Source organism: Argopecten irradians, chromosome 10 (genome assembly GCF_041381155.1).
Source record: "Argopecten irradians isolate NY chromosome 10, Ai_NY, whole genome shotgun sequence".
NCBI lineage: Eukaryota > Metazoa > Mollusca > Bivalvia > Pectinida > Pectinidae > Argopecten > Argopecten irradians.
This window is the reverse complement of record NC_091143.1, coordinates 28,835,498-28,851,832: the sequence shown is the minus strand read 5'-3', so window position 1 is coordinate 28,851,832 and position 16,335 is coordinate 28,835,498. Positions and strand designations below refer to the sequence as shown.

General features: G+C 35.2%; 1 protein-coding gene across 1 annotated transcript; it reads right to left on the bottom strand.

The window, feature by feature from the left end:
• Window positions 1-7,594: 7,594 nt before the first annotated feature.
• Window positions 7,595-15,864, bottom strand: LOC138333579 (dopamine beta-hydroxylase-like). Its single transcript, XM_069282039.1, has 10 exons — window positions 15,706-15,864; window positions 14,216-14,449; window positions 13,379-13,508; window positions 12,897-12,995; window positions 12,584-12,763; window positions 10,912-11,084; window positions 10,120-10,363; window positions 8,835-8,931; window positions 8,294-8,579; window positions 7,595-7,878 (listed from the first exon to the last, which is right to left on the bottom strand). Exons 2-10 carry the CDS (start codon window positions 14,423-14,425, stop codon window positions 7,663-7,665), a joined length of 1,635 nt encoding a protein of 544 aa, XP_069138140.1. The 5' UTR covers window positions 14,426-14,449; window positions 15,706-15,864; the 3' UTR covers window positions 7,595-7,662.
• Between the last annotated feature and the right edge of the window lie 471 nt (window positions 15,865-16,335).

Below are 16,335 nucleotides of genomic sequence, written 5' to 3'. Positions count from 1 at the left end.
ATTTATACGATTTAAAACGCATTCCATAGAAATCTTAATATGGTTATATTATACCTGTACAAAAGTATTTATATATATTATTAATATGCAAACTATTTTGAATCTTAATATGATATTTGTCCTATTTCTGCGCTTATTCATGCATGTGAAAAATGTGGTAATTACATTAAAAACATTTACAATATATCAAAATTTTTGGCCCCAAAATGCATTTTCTTTCGATCTACTTGAGGTTGAAGATTTCTACCAAATGCCGATGTAAACTCTTTTTTCAATAATTTTGCCTGAATTTGCGCCATTGAGTCAACAAGTAAAGCTAGCATTTGCGGTCGAGGCGAACTTTAAAAGGAATGCAAACATCTAATATTGAACAGATTTTTGTTCGGTTTATTTATTTCTAATTAATGTTTGTAACTTCAATGAAATACCCCATATAGGATGTGCCAATTTTGGACAATAATTGATGTGTAATTCTTTATGCGTAGTTTGAAACCGGAGCTTTCAGCTTAATAAGATATAACGCCGGGATGAGACCGTTCTTCTGTAACGTGCTACTAAATTTGTATTTCTATAAGAATGTATAGTCGGACGGTCTGCATCACCTTTACTGTATATTAAGCATAACGAGACCTATGCTATCTATGCGTAAGCATTTTACGAATGAAAACCTTAAAAGAGAGCACAAAAGACAAAGAAATAGAAAATCCATTGTTTTCAGAAGGCAATAATCTGCTAATTTTTATGTCTTCAAATTTGAAAGCACTTATTTCCTTAGTTCACCAAATTCTGAATTATGTCCATTAAAATTATTCTTTAATATCATTACATTGCAGACACATTATTTTGGTATCTCGACAACGACAATGTTGTGCTTGCTGGTGTTATTTGCTATCTCCCCATGGCAGACCTATGGATATTCACGTTTCCAAAATCGAATCCCTAATGGGATAAAGTGCTAGATCCCTGCGATGGTGTAACAGTATAGCAAGGAGTCGGACACGAAGCCATTGGAGGAGACTGGGCTAGGAACACATTTGGATTAGATTTCTACAACAACGGCATGGTATGTAGCTCCAATAAACCTGTACAGTCAAACCTTTGCCTGTCTATCGAAGACCATTCAAGGGACAAAGAAAAAACTGTCTGTATACCCAAGTGTACACTCGGGTCAATTTAAATTTGCCGCTCTCCATTTGGCATTCATACTCCCATAATTGCCAACTTAATACATTTCATTGCTTGTATTTACATTTTATAACAATTAAACGATGAATTATCGAGAGACTTTGCATCTATAATAAATAAAGAACTCATTGTCGTCAAAGACGAAACAGCCACTTGAATAACCATCTTCCGTGATCACTTGACGTCATAATAAGCGGATGAACGTTCATAGACTAACGAATGCAAAATACGCTTGGTAAGGTTATATAATAAGTCTGTAGTGAAAATGTAAATATAGACTGATGAACGCCAACTGCGTTTGGTAATGTACTATAGTGGGACTACTGTGAAAATGTTAATATGTTGTGTTGAACTTGACTTTTAGGGAGCCTGATAAAAGTGGTCTTTTTAATTAAGCAGATGGTCCTTAATCATACTTTTTTTAGTTTATTTATTTTTACGTCCTATTAACAGCCAGGGTCATATAAGGACGTGCCAGGTTTGTTGGTGGGGGAAAGCCGGAGTACCCGGAGAAAAACCACCGACCAGCGGTCAGTACCTGGCAACTGCCCCACATGGGATTCGAACCCGCATCCCAGAGGTGGAGGGCTTGTGGTAATATGTCGGGACATCTTAACCACTCGGCCACCGCGGCCCCTTCCTTAATCATACGTAACTACTAAGGGGGGTTTGGTCGTAAATTGGATTTATTAAACAAAAGCAAAAAAAAAATCAAAATATTTTATCGAAAAATTACTTTCTGAGACGTAATATTTTTATGAAAAACATTGTTACATTATATGAGATCAATGACCAAGGTTTAAACTACTTTTCAATATATTCATATTCCAACTGCATCTTTCTTGATTACAGTGTTAGGTATGGAACGCCACTATTTGTCAGAAGGACTCTGATGGTGACGGTATGTCTAATGGTGAGGAGCTTGGCGATCCTACTTGTGTATGGACTCCGGGGTCTACTCCCACCAATAATTCAAAAGGTCACCCAGGTAGGTTTTTATTTGATTTTGTGTTAACATTTACAAAAATTACTTCAATATTTCTGATCTAACCTGCGTCCAGTTTTACGAACATTTTGTGACTTTAAGAAATTCCTTAACTTAAAATTCCCTATAAGGAAACATTACTGAAGTTAAGGAAACGATCTTAAATTAAGGAAACTTCCTTAAAATCTATAATGCTATGGAAAAGTTAAGTTAAAAAATTATTTAAATATTCGTGAAACTGAGCCATGTTTCGTTATATTAACGACGTAATGATTTATTATAAATCAAATCAATATTAGTATTTGTGTTTATGTCATTAACCTTTACGTGACAATAACGTATAGTCTGATGTTGTGTTCAATTGCAGGTTTTTGTGAACCAATGAGTGATTCCAAGTGTTCAGAAAAGAATATATTCCACACCTGTCAGAAATCACGTGATCGCAGACAGAGGACTAATTGACAATGTGTTTTTCATGCAACATATTATAGTCAACGGATGTCCCAATGACGGTTAGTATTCATCGGACTTTCATTTGAATTATTTAGACATTGTGTAGCACTATACAAGATACAACACAAATATACCGCAGTTTCCCAGACCACGCACCTCGCACTTCATGCACCCAAGACACCATATACACGGGAAAACGTCCTTGGCTGTTAATAGGACGTTGACCTGATAAATCAACCTAACTAACCAAGTATGACGTTGAAATGACGAGTGGAATTAAAACAAATGATCACCACAGAAATCAATCTGATTAAAACCAGCTCTTCAATGCGCTTACGCCATATACTTCGAACAACCGTAACACACTTTCAATCGCCTCGTCAGTCGCCATTTTGAAACTAAATCGACGTCTCGTTTGTTAGCTGCAATTTGATTGGCTAATACCACTTTTGAATATTCCGTTGCAAAAGGTCACCTGGACGTGACCTCCTATCGGGTTTTCTCAGATCTTCATAGCGTAAGCGTATTGAAGAGCTGGTTTTAATCAGATTGCACAGACATATGATTATTTTTATTTGTTTTCATACTAAATTCGACTTTATAATTGGCAGATACTTTTTCTTTATACTACTATTACTATGACGAGTGTTGATTTAGAAAAAAATAGTCCATTGGAAATCAAATGGAATTGTAGGTCTAAACGTATTTTATGTGATCAATTAGTCTGAAAAATTAATTTTAAGCATTGATGTAACTATCTTTTAACTTCATTATGTTATGAAATAAATTTTGTTTGCAAACTACGCAAATTTACACAGTTTGATTATTTAAATGTGAAAAGGTAATAAAATTATAATCTAGAGACTATGGAACTAATTTCTGACTCTAATCAACAATGAATGAACGCAACAAAACTGGCTCCCGGGCTTTTGTCACAATGAAAATGCTGGATTCAAAATAGGACCCAATGAATACAAATACGCCTCCATGCAGCTAATAACGTTCATTGTGTGCCAACATGTTGTAAAGCTAGAGTTCAAATTAACTTCCGAAATATTTCACTATTTCGTCCTTGCATATTACGGAGCCAATTTGATAACAATTTCAATAAGATTTATAACGGAGTTATCTGTCCTTGAGGGAAGCTAGATAGTGTGATGTCATTAGTTTCTGTGTGAAAAGTACATCGATTTTCTCTGAAAAGTATGACGTTATGCTTGTAAACTCATACTAGTCTGACGAAGCAATCGATACCTACCCGCAATGACATATCTATCTTTAGTGTACAAATGCAAACTACAGATAACGACTAACTGTAACTATTAACTGTAGATACACTGGAACAACCTTTCGAAGAGAAGTGATCACACGGACAGCCCTGGAATGACCCTCTTCTACACTGCAGTGTTGTCATAAGCATGACGTGTTCAGATTCTGAATTGAGCATAAGTTTTCGTTTTATATAATATTTACATATTTTTACAAAAATACTGTACAAACGTTCCGTTCTTAATGAATCCCATTTTCACCCGTTGTACAACTTTCCACAGAATCTATTTTTGTATCATTATTTTCAATATTTTTAATCTGTGTTTCGTCATAAAAATATGAAGGTTTTTTTCTATTAAAATCAGCTAAATTGTATGTTGCCTTTTATCATGTCCTGACTTGTTGTCACCCAGCTTGTCTAAACTGGATGTCGCCGGGACCAGCATATTTGGCCCGTTTAGTTATATTTCCGGACTATAAAGGTTCCTATCAATATTAATTGAGACAAATATGCCGGATTCTACAAGTTATACTGTACTCTATATAACATATGGTGGTGTAGAAAAATATTAATTCAATCTGGAGGTTTCACGATCTAAGTCATGTTCAAAGGACCCCTGTAATTAGTCAGGTTCTTAGTAAGTCGCCTCTTAACTGTAAAAACATGAAAATGTGACATATCTACGCATTTAGACAACGTCTGAGGTCAGAAAACAGTTTTTATGAATCATTAGAGAAATTCAATACAAAAAATGTTTTGATATTTTTCACGCACACGCATAATCAAAGATATCGGTTACATTATTACTGTAGCTATTCAAATACGAATACATCAGTATTGAAAAATGGAGTATCTGTTAATTATCGAATAACATAATGAACAAGAGTTTTGATGAAAAAAACAGACTATGTACTGTATTTGTCCTTTTGTAGAATTATATCAGACTCCATCATTATATGAACTGTCAGTCGGTGTGCAACAACAAATGGGCAGGTAGTAAGGTCCTTTGATGTGCATTGTGTGGATTTGTAGTTGCGCATCTTTAAAAAAGTATCTGCAGACATGTGCTTGGACAAGTTTTTAGGTCACCTGAGACGAAGTCTCAAGTGACCTATTCTAATCGCCTTTTGTCCGTCGTCGTCCGTCGTCCGTCGTGCGTCGGGCGTCGTCCGTCGTCCGTCGTATGTCCGTAAACAATTTACATTTTCGACTTCTTCTCCAAAACTGCTGAAGCAATTTCAATGAAATTTTGCACAAACCTTCTAAGGCATAAGGCCAATCAAAATTGTGAATTATATGGTCCCCACCCCCAGGGGGCTGTGGGAGGGGCCAAAAGGGGTAAAATTGAGTAAAATTTCAAAAATCTTCTTCTCTACTCACAGATGTGGTAGAATCAAATACTCTTCATAGATAGAAAGGTCTTAAGGTCCTTTACAAAAATTGTGAATTATATGACCCTGGGGTCTCAAGTTTCCCCCTGGGGAGGGGGTTAAGTTTACTATAGTTTATATTGGGAAAACACATTTTTGCGCATTATTTGGTCATTTGTAATAGGAAATGAGTCAAATGTTGTCAGAATTATCAGTATGAGATGGCCATTTAATCCTATTAACAAATTTTCTATGACTGACCCCCAGGGGCCTTAGGGGCGGGGTCAAAAGGGGTCAAATAGGCTAAAACTTCAAAAATCTTCTTCTGAAGTTCTGGAAATGGTAGAATCAAATACTTTTCATAAATAGAAAGGTCTGAAGGTCCTTTACAAAAATTGTGAATTATATGACCCTGGGGTCTCACGTTTCCCCCTGGGGAGGGGGTCAAGTTTACTATAGTTTATATAGGGAAAAAACATTTATGAGCATGTTTTGCTCAATTTTCATTGGAAATGAGTCAAACTTGGTTAGAATTATTAGCCTGAGATAGCATTTTAATATCATATCCATATTGGTCCAGGCCGACCCCCTGGGGGCAGTGGGGCGGGGCCAAAAAAGGTCAAATAGGCTAAAACTTCAAAAATATTCTTTTAAAATTCTGGAAATGGTATAAAAAAATACACTTTATAGATGAAAAGGTCTTAAAGTTTGTTTATAAAAATTGTAAATTATATGATCCTGGGGTCTCCTGTTTCCCCTTGGGGAGGGGGTCAAGTTTACTATTGTTTATTTAGGAAAAACACATTTATGAGCATGTTTTGCTCAATTTTCATTGGAAACGAGCCAAACTTGGTTAGAATTATAAGCCTGAGATAGCATTTAAATATCATATTCACATTGGTCCTGGCCGACCCCCTGGGGGCATAGAGGCGGGTCTAAAAAAGGGTCAAATAGGCTAAAACTTCAAAAATCTTCTAAAATTCTGGATATAGTAGAATCAAATAATTATAGATGGAAAGGTCTTAAAATGTTTTATAAAAATTGTGAATTATATGACCTTGGGGTCTCACTTTACCCCCTAGGGAGGGGTCAAGTTTACTTTAGTTTATATAGGAAAAACATATTTGTGAACATTATTTGCCCAATTTTCGTAGGAAATGAGTCATACTTGATTAGAATTATTAGCCTAAGATATAGCATTTTAACATCCATATCCGTCCTCGATGACCCCCTGGGGGACCAGAGGGGCAGGACCAAACAGGGTCAAAATGATTAAAATTTAAAAAAAATACCTCTAAATTCACAGGTTTGATGGAGGCAAATACTCTTCATAGTCTAAAAAGTCAAATTTATAAATCACTGACCAACTTCAAGGCCCAGCATATAGTGTTTATATGTCTTTAATTTGTTTCATTATTTCTTTAATTATATATTCTAACTCAGGTGACCGTTAAGGCCCATGGGCCTCTTGTTTTCCTAAACTGTCTTCATTCTAATATGACATATTCCAGGGGTGGATATAACGACAGTGATAATAATCCCTGGAGTATCGAGGCTGATATAGTAGAAGACGATCTGTCAAAGGTATACATATACACGAAATTTACAGCAACAGACATTAAAACCATATGTAATAAAAGGCAATTAAATATATACTGTTTTATCGACCGATTTTTCAAGTAACACTTCCTTCAGAAGTGGAGAAAATATGGTAACAAACTCAAGATAACAAGAAGTTCAAGATTAACTTTACATAGCTTGTTTATGTTACTCTGTAACTGAGGATGGCCAACAGGCGGAAAATTTGTACAAGAAGAGGCGTTTGTACTGTTTAAATTTTGGTAACAAACATCGAAAAAAAATATTTCGTTTAATATGGTTTTGAATCATCTTTATAGAATTCAAACCAACAACACTATAAAGTGTCATTGTTAACTTGTGACCAAAGCAAAGAATGCTTTCCATATAATTTGGTATTTAAACTAACAAGAATATATCTGGCAAGTATCTTGGTATTTTTTCGAGCTTCTTGTAATATTATGATTCTGTATTAAACAGTCGCAAAATATTTTGGTGATTTTTTTTAAACATTTCGTCCTCTCCAGAAACAACCAAGACAACCGTGTCCAAACTATGACAACAAAGTTTTAAAACACGTAACCCCCTATAACATAATGATCGACTTGTAAAAGTTGATTGAAAAACGGATATATGGGTGCATGCAGATTACATGGTCAAGGAGAGATAATTTAACCTTAAATATAAACGGGTTATTCCACTTTACTGAATCTCTATGTTTTGTGAGAGTAAAAATAGCAATGGAAAAAGAAAGAGGTTTGCATTCATTTATCTGACAAATATGTAACTACAGCGAATCTCACCAATATACAAACTCTAAATTAGGCAGTTGTACAGGTACAGGGTTCGACACCCTCCAGCGCTATCTCTGTATCACAGGAGTGGTAGAGCGCCATTTTACTGGTAGCGCCATTAGTATTGAGTAAATAGTCAACATAAGCTTTGACTTTTCCCTGCAAACAAGGATTTTGTCCCAGTTCCATCAAATACTCTTTACACTCCTTTCGACAGAAGAAAGGTTCACATCGCGTTGTAAGCTGAAGGTGAAATCAAAATATAAATTTTTAAAAAAATGTTGCAAGTAGTAAAATGTACAATTTGCGAAGTTTTATGTTTCTGAGCCAGGAATGATAAAAGCATGTGACTTCTGAAACCTTTGGTTTGTAATTAAGATAACAGTTACAAATTCCACCAAATGTGCAATGAAACGTCGACCATATGATAAAAACTAAACCGCTTAAATAAAGATATAATATCATTAGAATTACTACCACCATCTATTAACGATTGCAATATTGGCATTGAAACCTCTTGAACGCGAATTTATATGCACTTGCCAATAAGTTTAACATAACGCGAAATATTGTGTACGCAAAAATAGCGTTATTTACAGTAAATAAATTTAAATGTTAATGTTAGCGTGTCTAAGGACAATCAAAGTGATCTATTTACCTTATTAAACATATCCTCAAAATTTGTCAGATTTCCGAGAAAAGATTTTAACTGGCATCCTTCGATCAATTTCGTGTCATCTCTGACTAAATGCAGCGGTAGTCCCATGACAGTTGTACATTCTCCTTCCTCAAATGACGTTTTAGGGTAGTAAAATAAAAAGCTATAACACATTTCCTGGGAGGTCGACTCGCCGCTGGTGGTCGTCAGAGCCTTACGTAAGGAACTAAACGTACATTTTGTTCTCAACGCATCTCCAGGGTTGACCTTCAACGGTGTGGGAAATCTGCAAAAACATATTATAATCATATTTAACCAACATTAATTTAAAAATTTAGATTTTTTTTTTTTAAACAATAACGGACGAATTGAGAGAAAGCACCAGATTATCATAATATATGTCCTGCCAAATCGCGACAATAACCGGCGATACGGTATTTCAATGTTTAATTTACCTTCCAAAAATGCATTAACAGTAATTTATTATGTCTGTCAAAAACACCATTTTGGAGAGTTACACTCTTGAGCCTCTAAGACTTACGTGTGTGTGACTGGGTTATCGTAACTATAATGTGGGTCGTCCATGATAGCTTGTTCAACACCTCCTGATGGGGTGTGGTATGTCGTCATGGTTTTACCTACAAAACGAACATAAGAACTGATATAAGTAAAAGACACTATTTGAATATATAGAATACCATTGAACACATTTCTATACAAATTACGTTTCATGTGGTAAGATACAACTTCGCTAGCCAAGGGTATTCAGTCTGATGCTCTCACTGTAACCTAGCTGCAATATTGTAGCTCAAAAGACTTTAGACAGGTAATGGTGTCGTCTTTAGAGCTACAATTAGTGCCCATTCCTGCTAATGGAGGAAATAAATGATTGTGAAAATCATTCTTAAAGCGTCTATAAATATTATATCGTACTTGTTTGATATCAATGACCTACTAGGTAATAAAACTAAATTGTATAAAATATAAAATTCACAAAGATGATACATTTTTTCAAATATAAATTTAAAGGTCCTGTCGAAGAAAAACTATACGGCAGGTCTACAAATTGTGAATTTGACGTCTTGTGAGCGGTATGATAGATATAAAGAAAGTTCGTTATGTTAGTTGTGGACAAAAGTAATATATAATTGTATATATACGCTTAAAACATACAAAAAAGTATTGTGCCCGAATGATATTCTGAGGCAGTGCTCCACTACGACACATAGGCACCATTTCGTACCCGTCCGAAAGGTATAGTAGACCGGGTACGTATACTGGTTCTAGCTGTAACCCTTGGCGGATCTCGCGTCAAAATTGAAGCCACCTGCTGAATAATCACAGTTGCGCCCCTTCCATTATACAATTAAAAACCTCATATTTAATGTATGGTTGAAAAATGGCAGCGCCCTCAGAAACACGCATGTTGTTTGCGACAGATTCAAAATACCAAAGATTAACATATTGTGTCCAAGTATTTCATTTAAAACATTGATTTTTTTAAATAGTCAGTAATAAACCTTCGCTAGGAGCTGTTATTGACAGTCATGTAGACATATAAAAGCCCCGTTTTCATTGGTCGCCGGAACCTAGCAGCATCCAATCAGAATTTTAAAACAAATACAAATAGACATGCAAAACAAATAATATAAGTAACTTATATATATATCACTTTCGATGGCCAGGACATAAGCGTGTGAGGGGTATTAAAGTGGAAGGACACCGAGGTGCGTTGAGAAACCCCGACGTGAATGATGAGTGTCTTAAACACTACACCCCGTCACCCAAGTACGCTTTCTTGGAAATCAGAAAAAAAGAAGTCTCACCCATGTAATGCATGTGGTTCAATCCACTTATGATATAAATAGAACTGTTCATCAAGCTGGCCGAACTACTGGAACTACATTCTGATTCCACTGTATAACTAGATTCCCCTGGAGGAATACGGAAGATGTGTTCTCCTATCATGAGGTTACCCAGGTCGTATTGCCGTAACACGGGGGTGTAGTACAAAGTCATGCCCGAACTGTCAGTCTGATCACGCTCCTTTGTCGGGTTGTTCCAGTGCATCTACAGGTACACACATTTAAAAAGAAAGAATCATACATATGCAACGTTAACACGAAATGATTTTAGTATCAAGTGATTTAATTGATCCGATAAATATGCTTATCTTTTCAGCAAAATATAATACCTGTCATTTTAAATAATCCTTAAGATCACGTGGATTATGTGGCTAATCTTATGTCAGGTGGTCTTAAAATAGCAACAAATCAAAAACATTAAATATCTGACATTGAAATAAGAAACACGAAAGACTGGCCCAATGCGACAGGATAAAACATTTTTTAATAATAAAATGGATGTGTATTGTCCACTGGTCTCGTTAGGTGAGCATCATGACCTTGAATTACCGACATATGAAAGTAATATTTTTACCGGTCTAAAAATAGCAACCAATCAAAATATTTAACGTTTCACATTGAAATAACTTTCATTAGACTTATGACTGGTCAAAAAACAAAAACTATTTAGAAATCATAAATGGATGTGCATATCGTCCCCGTGTCTCGTAAGGTGAACATCATGAACTCGAATTACCGACTATATTCTGTTACCTGCATTACAGCATATCTATAACCAGTAGGTCCTATTCTGACTCCCGCATCCTCATGGTGACAGAACCCTTCCATTCCAACACTCCAGCCGGCAAACATCTCCCGACATTTCTGTTCTCCAGCCATACCACAGGCGTAGGGAGTCATTAACGGATTGTTTAGTTCAGTTACATCTGTTAGAAGATCAATAAGAATTTTAATCAACGTCATTCCGTGTGCGATAAACATCTCATATTACGCGGCAATTTGAATTCGCGAAAATGATAAGCTACCAGTGGCGTAGCGCCCGTGCATGCTTGCATGCTCAAGCATGCAAAAAATAATCTGACTTACATTCAGAAAAAAAACACAACATTTGAATACACGTAACGCTGCAGAATTATGTATAAATACATATGATATGCCAAACTGTATGCCTGACATAACTTTGTGCACATTTGAAAGACTTGAGGATTGGCCATTCTGGAAATTTATTAGAATAGTCTATATATTTCCGGTTACCAAGCAAGTTGTTAAATATGTTTGAATTTTTTCGAAGACAATATTAGATTTAAACTAAAGAAGAAGACGTCTTTACCAAAATCCCTCAAGCAATTGTGGATTTTGAATCGGGAAACACTTATAACGAATACCAAAATAAACAACATCGCATGAAAAGTTAGAAATATTCTAAAAACATATAATCATCTTAAAGTGATAGCAAAACAACTTAATTAAAGCAATTGCAACATGTTCTTGGCCTTAGTGACGAAAAAGTGAATTGATCAATTTTGGTTCACTTCACGCCACGTTAAAACGCGTACGCGTGTTAATCCGTGATTTCCGGTGTCACGAAATAGTTGTCTTTTATTTTTTCATCAGTTAAAATAACACAAAATTCTCCCATTACTTACTAATTTAATATTTACAGCCAAAATCAGTGTTTTTTGTTCGAGCACTTGTCACGAGAGTCTAGAATGTATACAATGTATATAGTTTTGCATGGTTATCACCTAAATATCGTGACCACCATTTAACCATTGGTAAATACGTTAAAAGTTACCAAAGAAGTAAAATGGTTACTACATTGTAACAATTTCCCGTCAGCTTCTGGGGGGCTTCGCCCCCCATACCCCGTACCGGGGCTTTGCCCCCCATACCCCGTACCGGGGCTTCGCCCCTGGACGCTGCACCCCCATGCATGCAGGCCTATCCAGACCTAGCTACGCCGCTGGCTACAATAATGTTTTAGCTACTCGTTACATAACGTTTTTTAAAATTGTAAATTGCTGAATTAACTTAATCGTTTGAAATGTAAACGAAAACATCAACTACTGCAAAATAGGTTAGTTTGTAAATTATTTCATACATAAATGGAATGTGTAACGAAACCAAACGCCATTTTGAATATTTCTTTATTCTATATTATTTTAGGAAAATTTCATTTTTCCGACCGAGCTAATGATATAACGATCTACTTATCTTATATTTTTATGCTTCATACGCATTTCAATGGTAAGCGTTTTCGTGTTCTGTAAAAGATTATTACTATCAAAGTTTCAAATGACATTTATGATGTCTGTAAAGACCACCAAAAGGGACCAAAAATGGTGGTATAGTCAAGTGGTCTTGATACACAGATAATTTTTAAACAGAGGTGGTCCCTAAGACAAGGTTCAATGTATGTACAAACCATCAACTGTACATCCGTGGACTATGATATGATGTATGACGAATTGGTTATCGATTGAACCTCTATCTGCGATCACGTGATAATCCTGGTCGGCAGGTAAGGCAAAATTCATGCACATGTAGGTTGTTTCTTCTACAGGAACCTGTGTAACCGGGAACCTAACAACCAAATCTCGAACGTCTGAAATACAAATAAAGTGAATGACAAACAAGTTATAAATGTACGGAGCCTGATTAATTCTCGCGAATTCAAATTCCCTGCTAACTACGTGAAAATTAGCCGTACTGATTTAGTATAAAACTTTTTGTCTTACCTGGATCGTTGATGGCGTCACATGTAAAGTTTTCTGTCATACATTGGTAGAATCTGTTCTTTTGCAGACATAAAGGGTCACTCCAGGGCTCACAGACACCTGTAGAGCAACAATGTCATCTGTGTCTTATGACTTATAAAATAATCTTTTTGCTATATCTCAAAAAATCGTCAATTTACATAGATGAATCTATGTCAATTTCAAGTAATTTCTGATCATGTTTACGTCGACTGCATGATTTGTTATTCCTTTAAGATAAAATTGACTTGATTTAGATCTGAATTTGTCTGAACACATTTTACCTGTGTCTTTAGTCATGGTCAGTTTTATAAAGTCGTCACTCAAACAAAATTTGAATTTTGTATATATTTCACACAATCGTGTACACGTTGGCGTAATATCTCTTTGCCCAGTCCAGCAGATAAGTTGACTAATTTATGGAATAAAACATAACTGGATGACCAGTAGGGAATGAAACATACCTGGATGACCAGTTGGTTGACCGGCTGGACTTAACCCCGGTGTCCATTCACAATTTGGGTCGCCGAGTTCCTCTCCGTTGGAGACTCCGTCTCCATCCGAGTCCATTTCACACAGGGCGGTGTTCCATACCTATAACAATAGAAAACATATCGATAGAGTATATAACACAAACTATGATATTACTGTGATACTGCCTCTCATTTAAGCGGGTCAAAATTTCCGCGATTTTAGACTTCATTAAATTCTAACGGGTTTTAATTTTCGTGATTAGGATATCAGGGAATTTATGATTTTTAATATTTCTTACAAGTACATGGATAGAATTTTCATGATGATAGCATTGTCCCACGAAATCGCGAAACATCGTCCACGCGCTAATGTCCGCTTAATTCGGTAAAATGCGGTAATACGTAATTAAAATCATAAGAAAATTGTTTGGCTACATAGAAATATAATCTATATTTATTCTTTGATAAATGATGAAAATACATATATGTTTCAAATACCACGAAACAGTTTTTAGAGTTTGTAACGACCTGTTGTATTTGCTGGTAAGACGTCAAAATGATTTCTAAATGCAAGGATTTATAAGTGAGACGTCCTTGCTAAATGGGAAAGTATACTAATAAATGAATATTTCTGTTAAGATTTATTTGTAAACTCCAGCGAATTATTCATTGACATACTTATATAGTAAGAATAATTCAGGAATTTTAGGAATCAGTGATCCAAGAAATTAATAAAGTCAGAGAATATGTCCCATAAATAAGCATCCGCCAAATATTTACCCCACGAATTTAAAGCACTCCACAGTATAAAAATTATAACTACTGTACCTTCCCAGTGATGTTGAAGTCGTGTCCAAATGGATTTAGAAGTCCACCACCTCCCATAGCTTCATGACCTACCCCTGGCCAGGGGGTTGAGCCATTACAGGGGTCAGTAAGCTTATTTCCATTTGGAATAAGTGATTGAAAAGATGGGTATCCATGGATACAGGAAAAGACGATTGCTTTCAAAATAAGTAACAAACATGCACTCCTCATTATCTTGTATCGTCACGCTGCTTCCTGGAAAGTATTGTATTGTTTTCAGTTCATTTTAAATTATATAACTGATAAGTCATAGATGATTTACCACTGTGTGTTGCAATATTAATTAAAAAGATGATTAATTGATTGTTGTATCCTCATCTATCCTTCTTTAGCATATGCTGAGTTCCGGCTTATTACGATGTACACACCTGTCAGGTATTACCTAACTACACACGTAGCAGGATATACGTAATTGTAACATGGAACACAGGTGTTACATAATAATTAATAATGAAAACAGCAATTCATAAACTTCGTTTGGCTGATTCATATAAACTTCACCTTTCGGCGTTTGATAAAGTTTATTTATTTCAAAAGTTATATCTATTATTCTTGATAACATCCAGAAAAATTTGTGTGGTTTTAATTTATTAGCATTATAGATTGTTATTCCCTATAATTACTTCATTTTAATAAAGGTATTTGTGATTTTAATAAATATTAAAACATTATCACGTATAACTGAACTAAGTAAATAAAATATCTTCTTAAATTTAGTAAGTAAACCTCGCAACAAAAGTCCTGATACTTCATATAAACAAGTTTTCCTAATCATTAAACTACACCATTTACAATTTCATTGCATCGAAAAACGCATAGAAAGCTTGTAGCATTTCTGTTCCAACAAATATTGATAACATTATAACAGTAACGTGTGTTTTTATTAATGAATATGTAGCTTATCAAGGAAAACCCTATATATGTGGTTTAAAATCTCCGAAAACATAGGCATACATACACCGCAACACATTACAGGGGAGGCCTCCTAACGTGGCACCTAGCTGCTGATTGATATACCACTAAGTCTTATAAACCATATCAACTTGACCAAACCATAACTCATCGAAAATATCATTCATAACGACATGCTTCCCTAATTGGATAATTTACAAGAATTGTTTTATTACTTACTGTTTGGCATTCTTTTTAATAGTTCATCACATTTTGTTGTTTTGTAAATTGGCTAATCAACATTTGTCTCAATTATCGATACCAAGTTATACAGTCGGAAAAACGTGATATTTAGTTCTATTAAGTTATTTTTAATTGAATATATATGCTGATGACCATCAAATACATAATAACCAAACAAGTTTGCCATAAGATTAGTCCTTCTGATTGTATAACCTCCTAGTTTCTTTGAAATTATAATCTATAAATGTATGCTTCATATTATTTAGCGAAACAATCATACAGAATTAGCAAACTACAAAGCTAACAAACCAACTTACCCTTTCCTTGTGTGTTGATGCCTTAAAGATCAGTTCTGACTACTTTACAACAGCAGCCTGCGTAGCAGTTTATATCTCACCTAACTCGGAAATTTCGAAATTTAAAAAGAATGATTTCTGTTAAACCAGGACGGATTTTCGTCGTAACTGTAAGGTGTAGCTACACAAATGTTTGTTGACGTGTCATTAATATAAATGACCAACCCTAATTTATGTCAGCTTTCAGTTTGTTTTCCAATTATCAAATAATTTTTGTTTTGTATGTACCTATATCGTAATATGAATAAATACTATTTAATCCATCAGAATCTGTTTCATTCAATGTCTATTTAACTGTTAGAAGAATACAGGCGCATGCGTTAACGTTAAATTGATATCAAATAAATTTGTTACCATAGAGGTAATTAGATTTTGAATTGAGTATGAGCTGAGAGTTCGTTTTAAATATAGACTGGATTGCCTGCCGTAGTTTTTCTACTCTCCGCTAGGCTTCGCTCCGAAAATACAACTTATGGTACCTATGAGCGCGGCCTAGCGGAGAGAATTGGTACTAAGGCAGGTAATCCAGTCTAGTTTTAAATAGAGGTTCCCCAACAAGTGACTGTTGTTTATCGTGTTAATCAAGGTCGA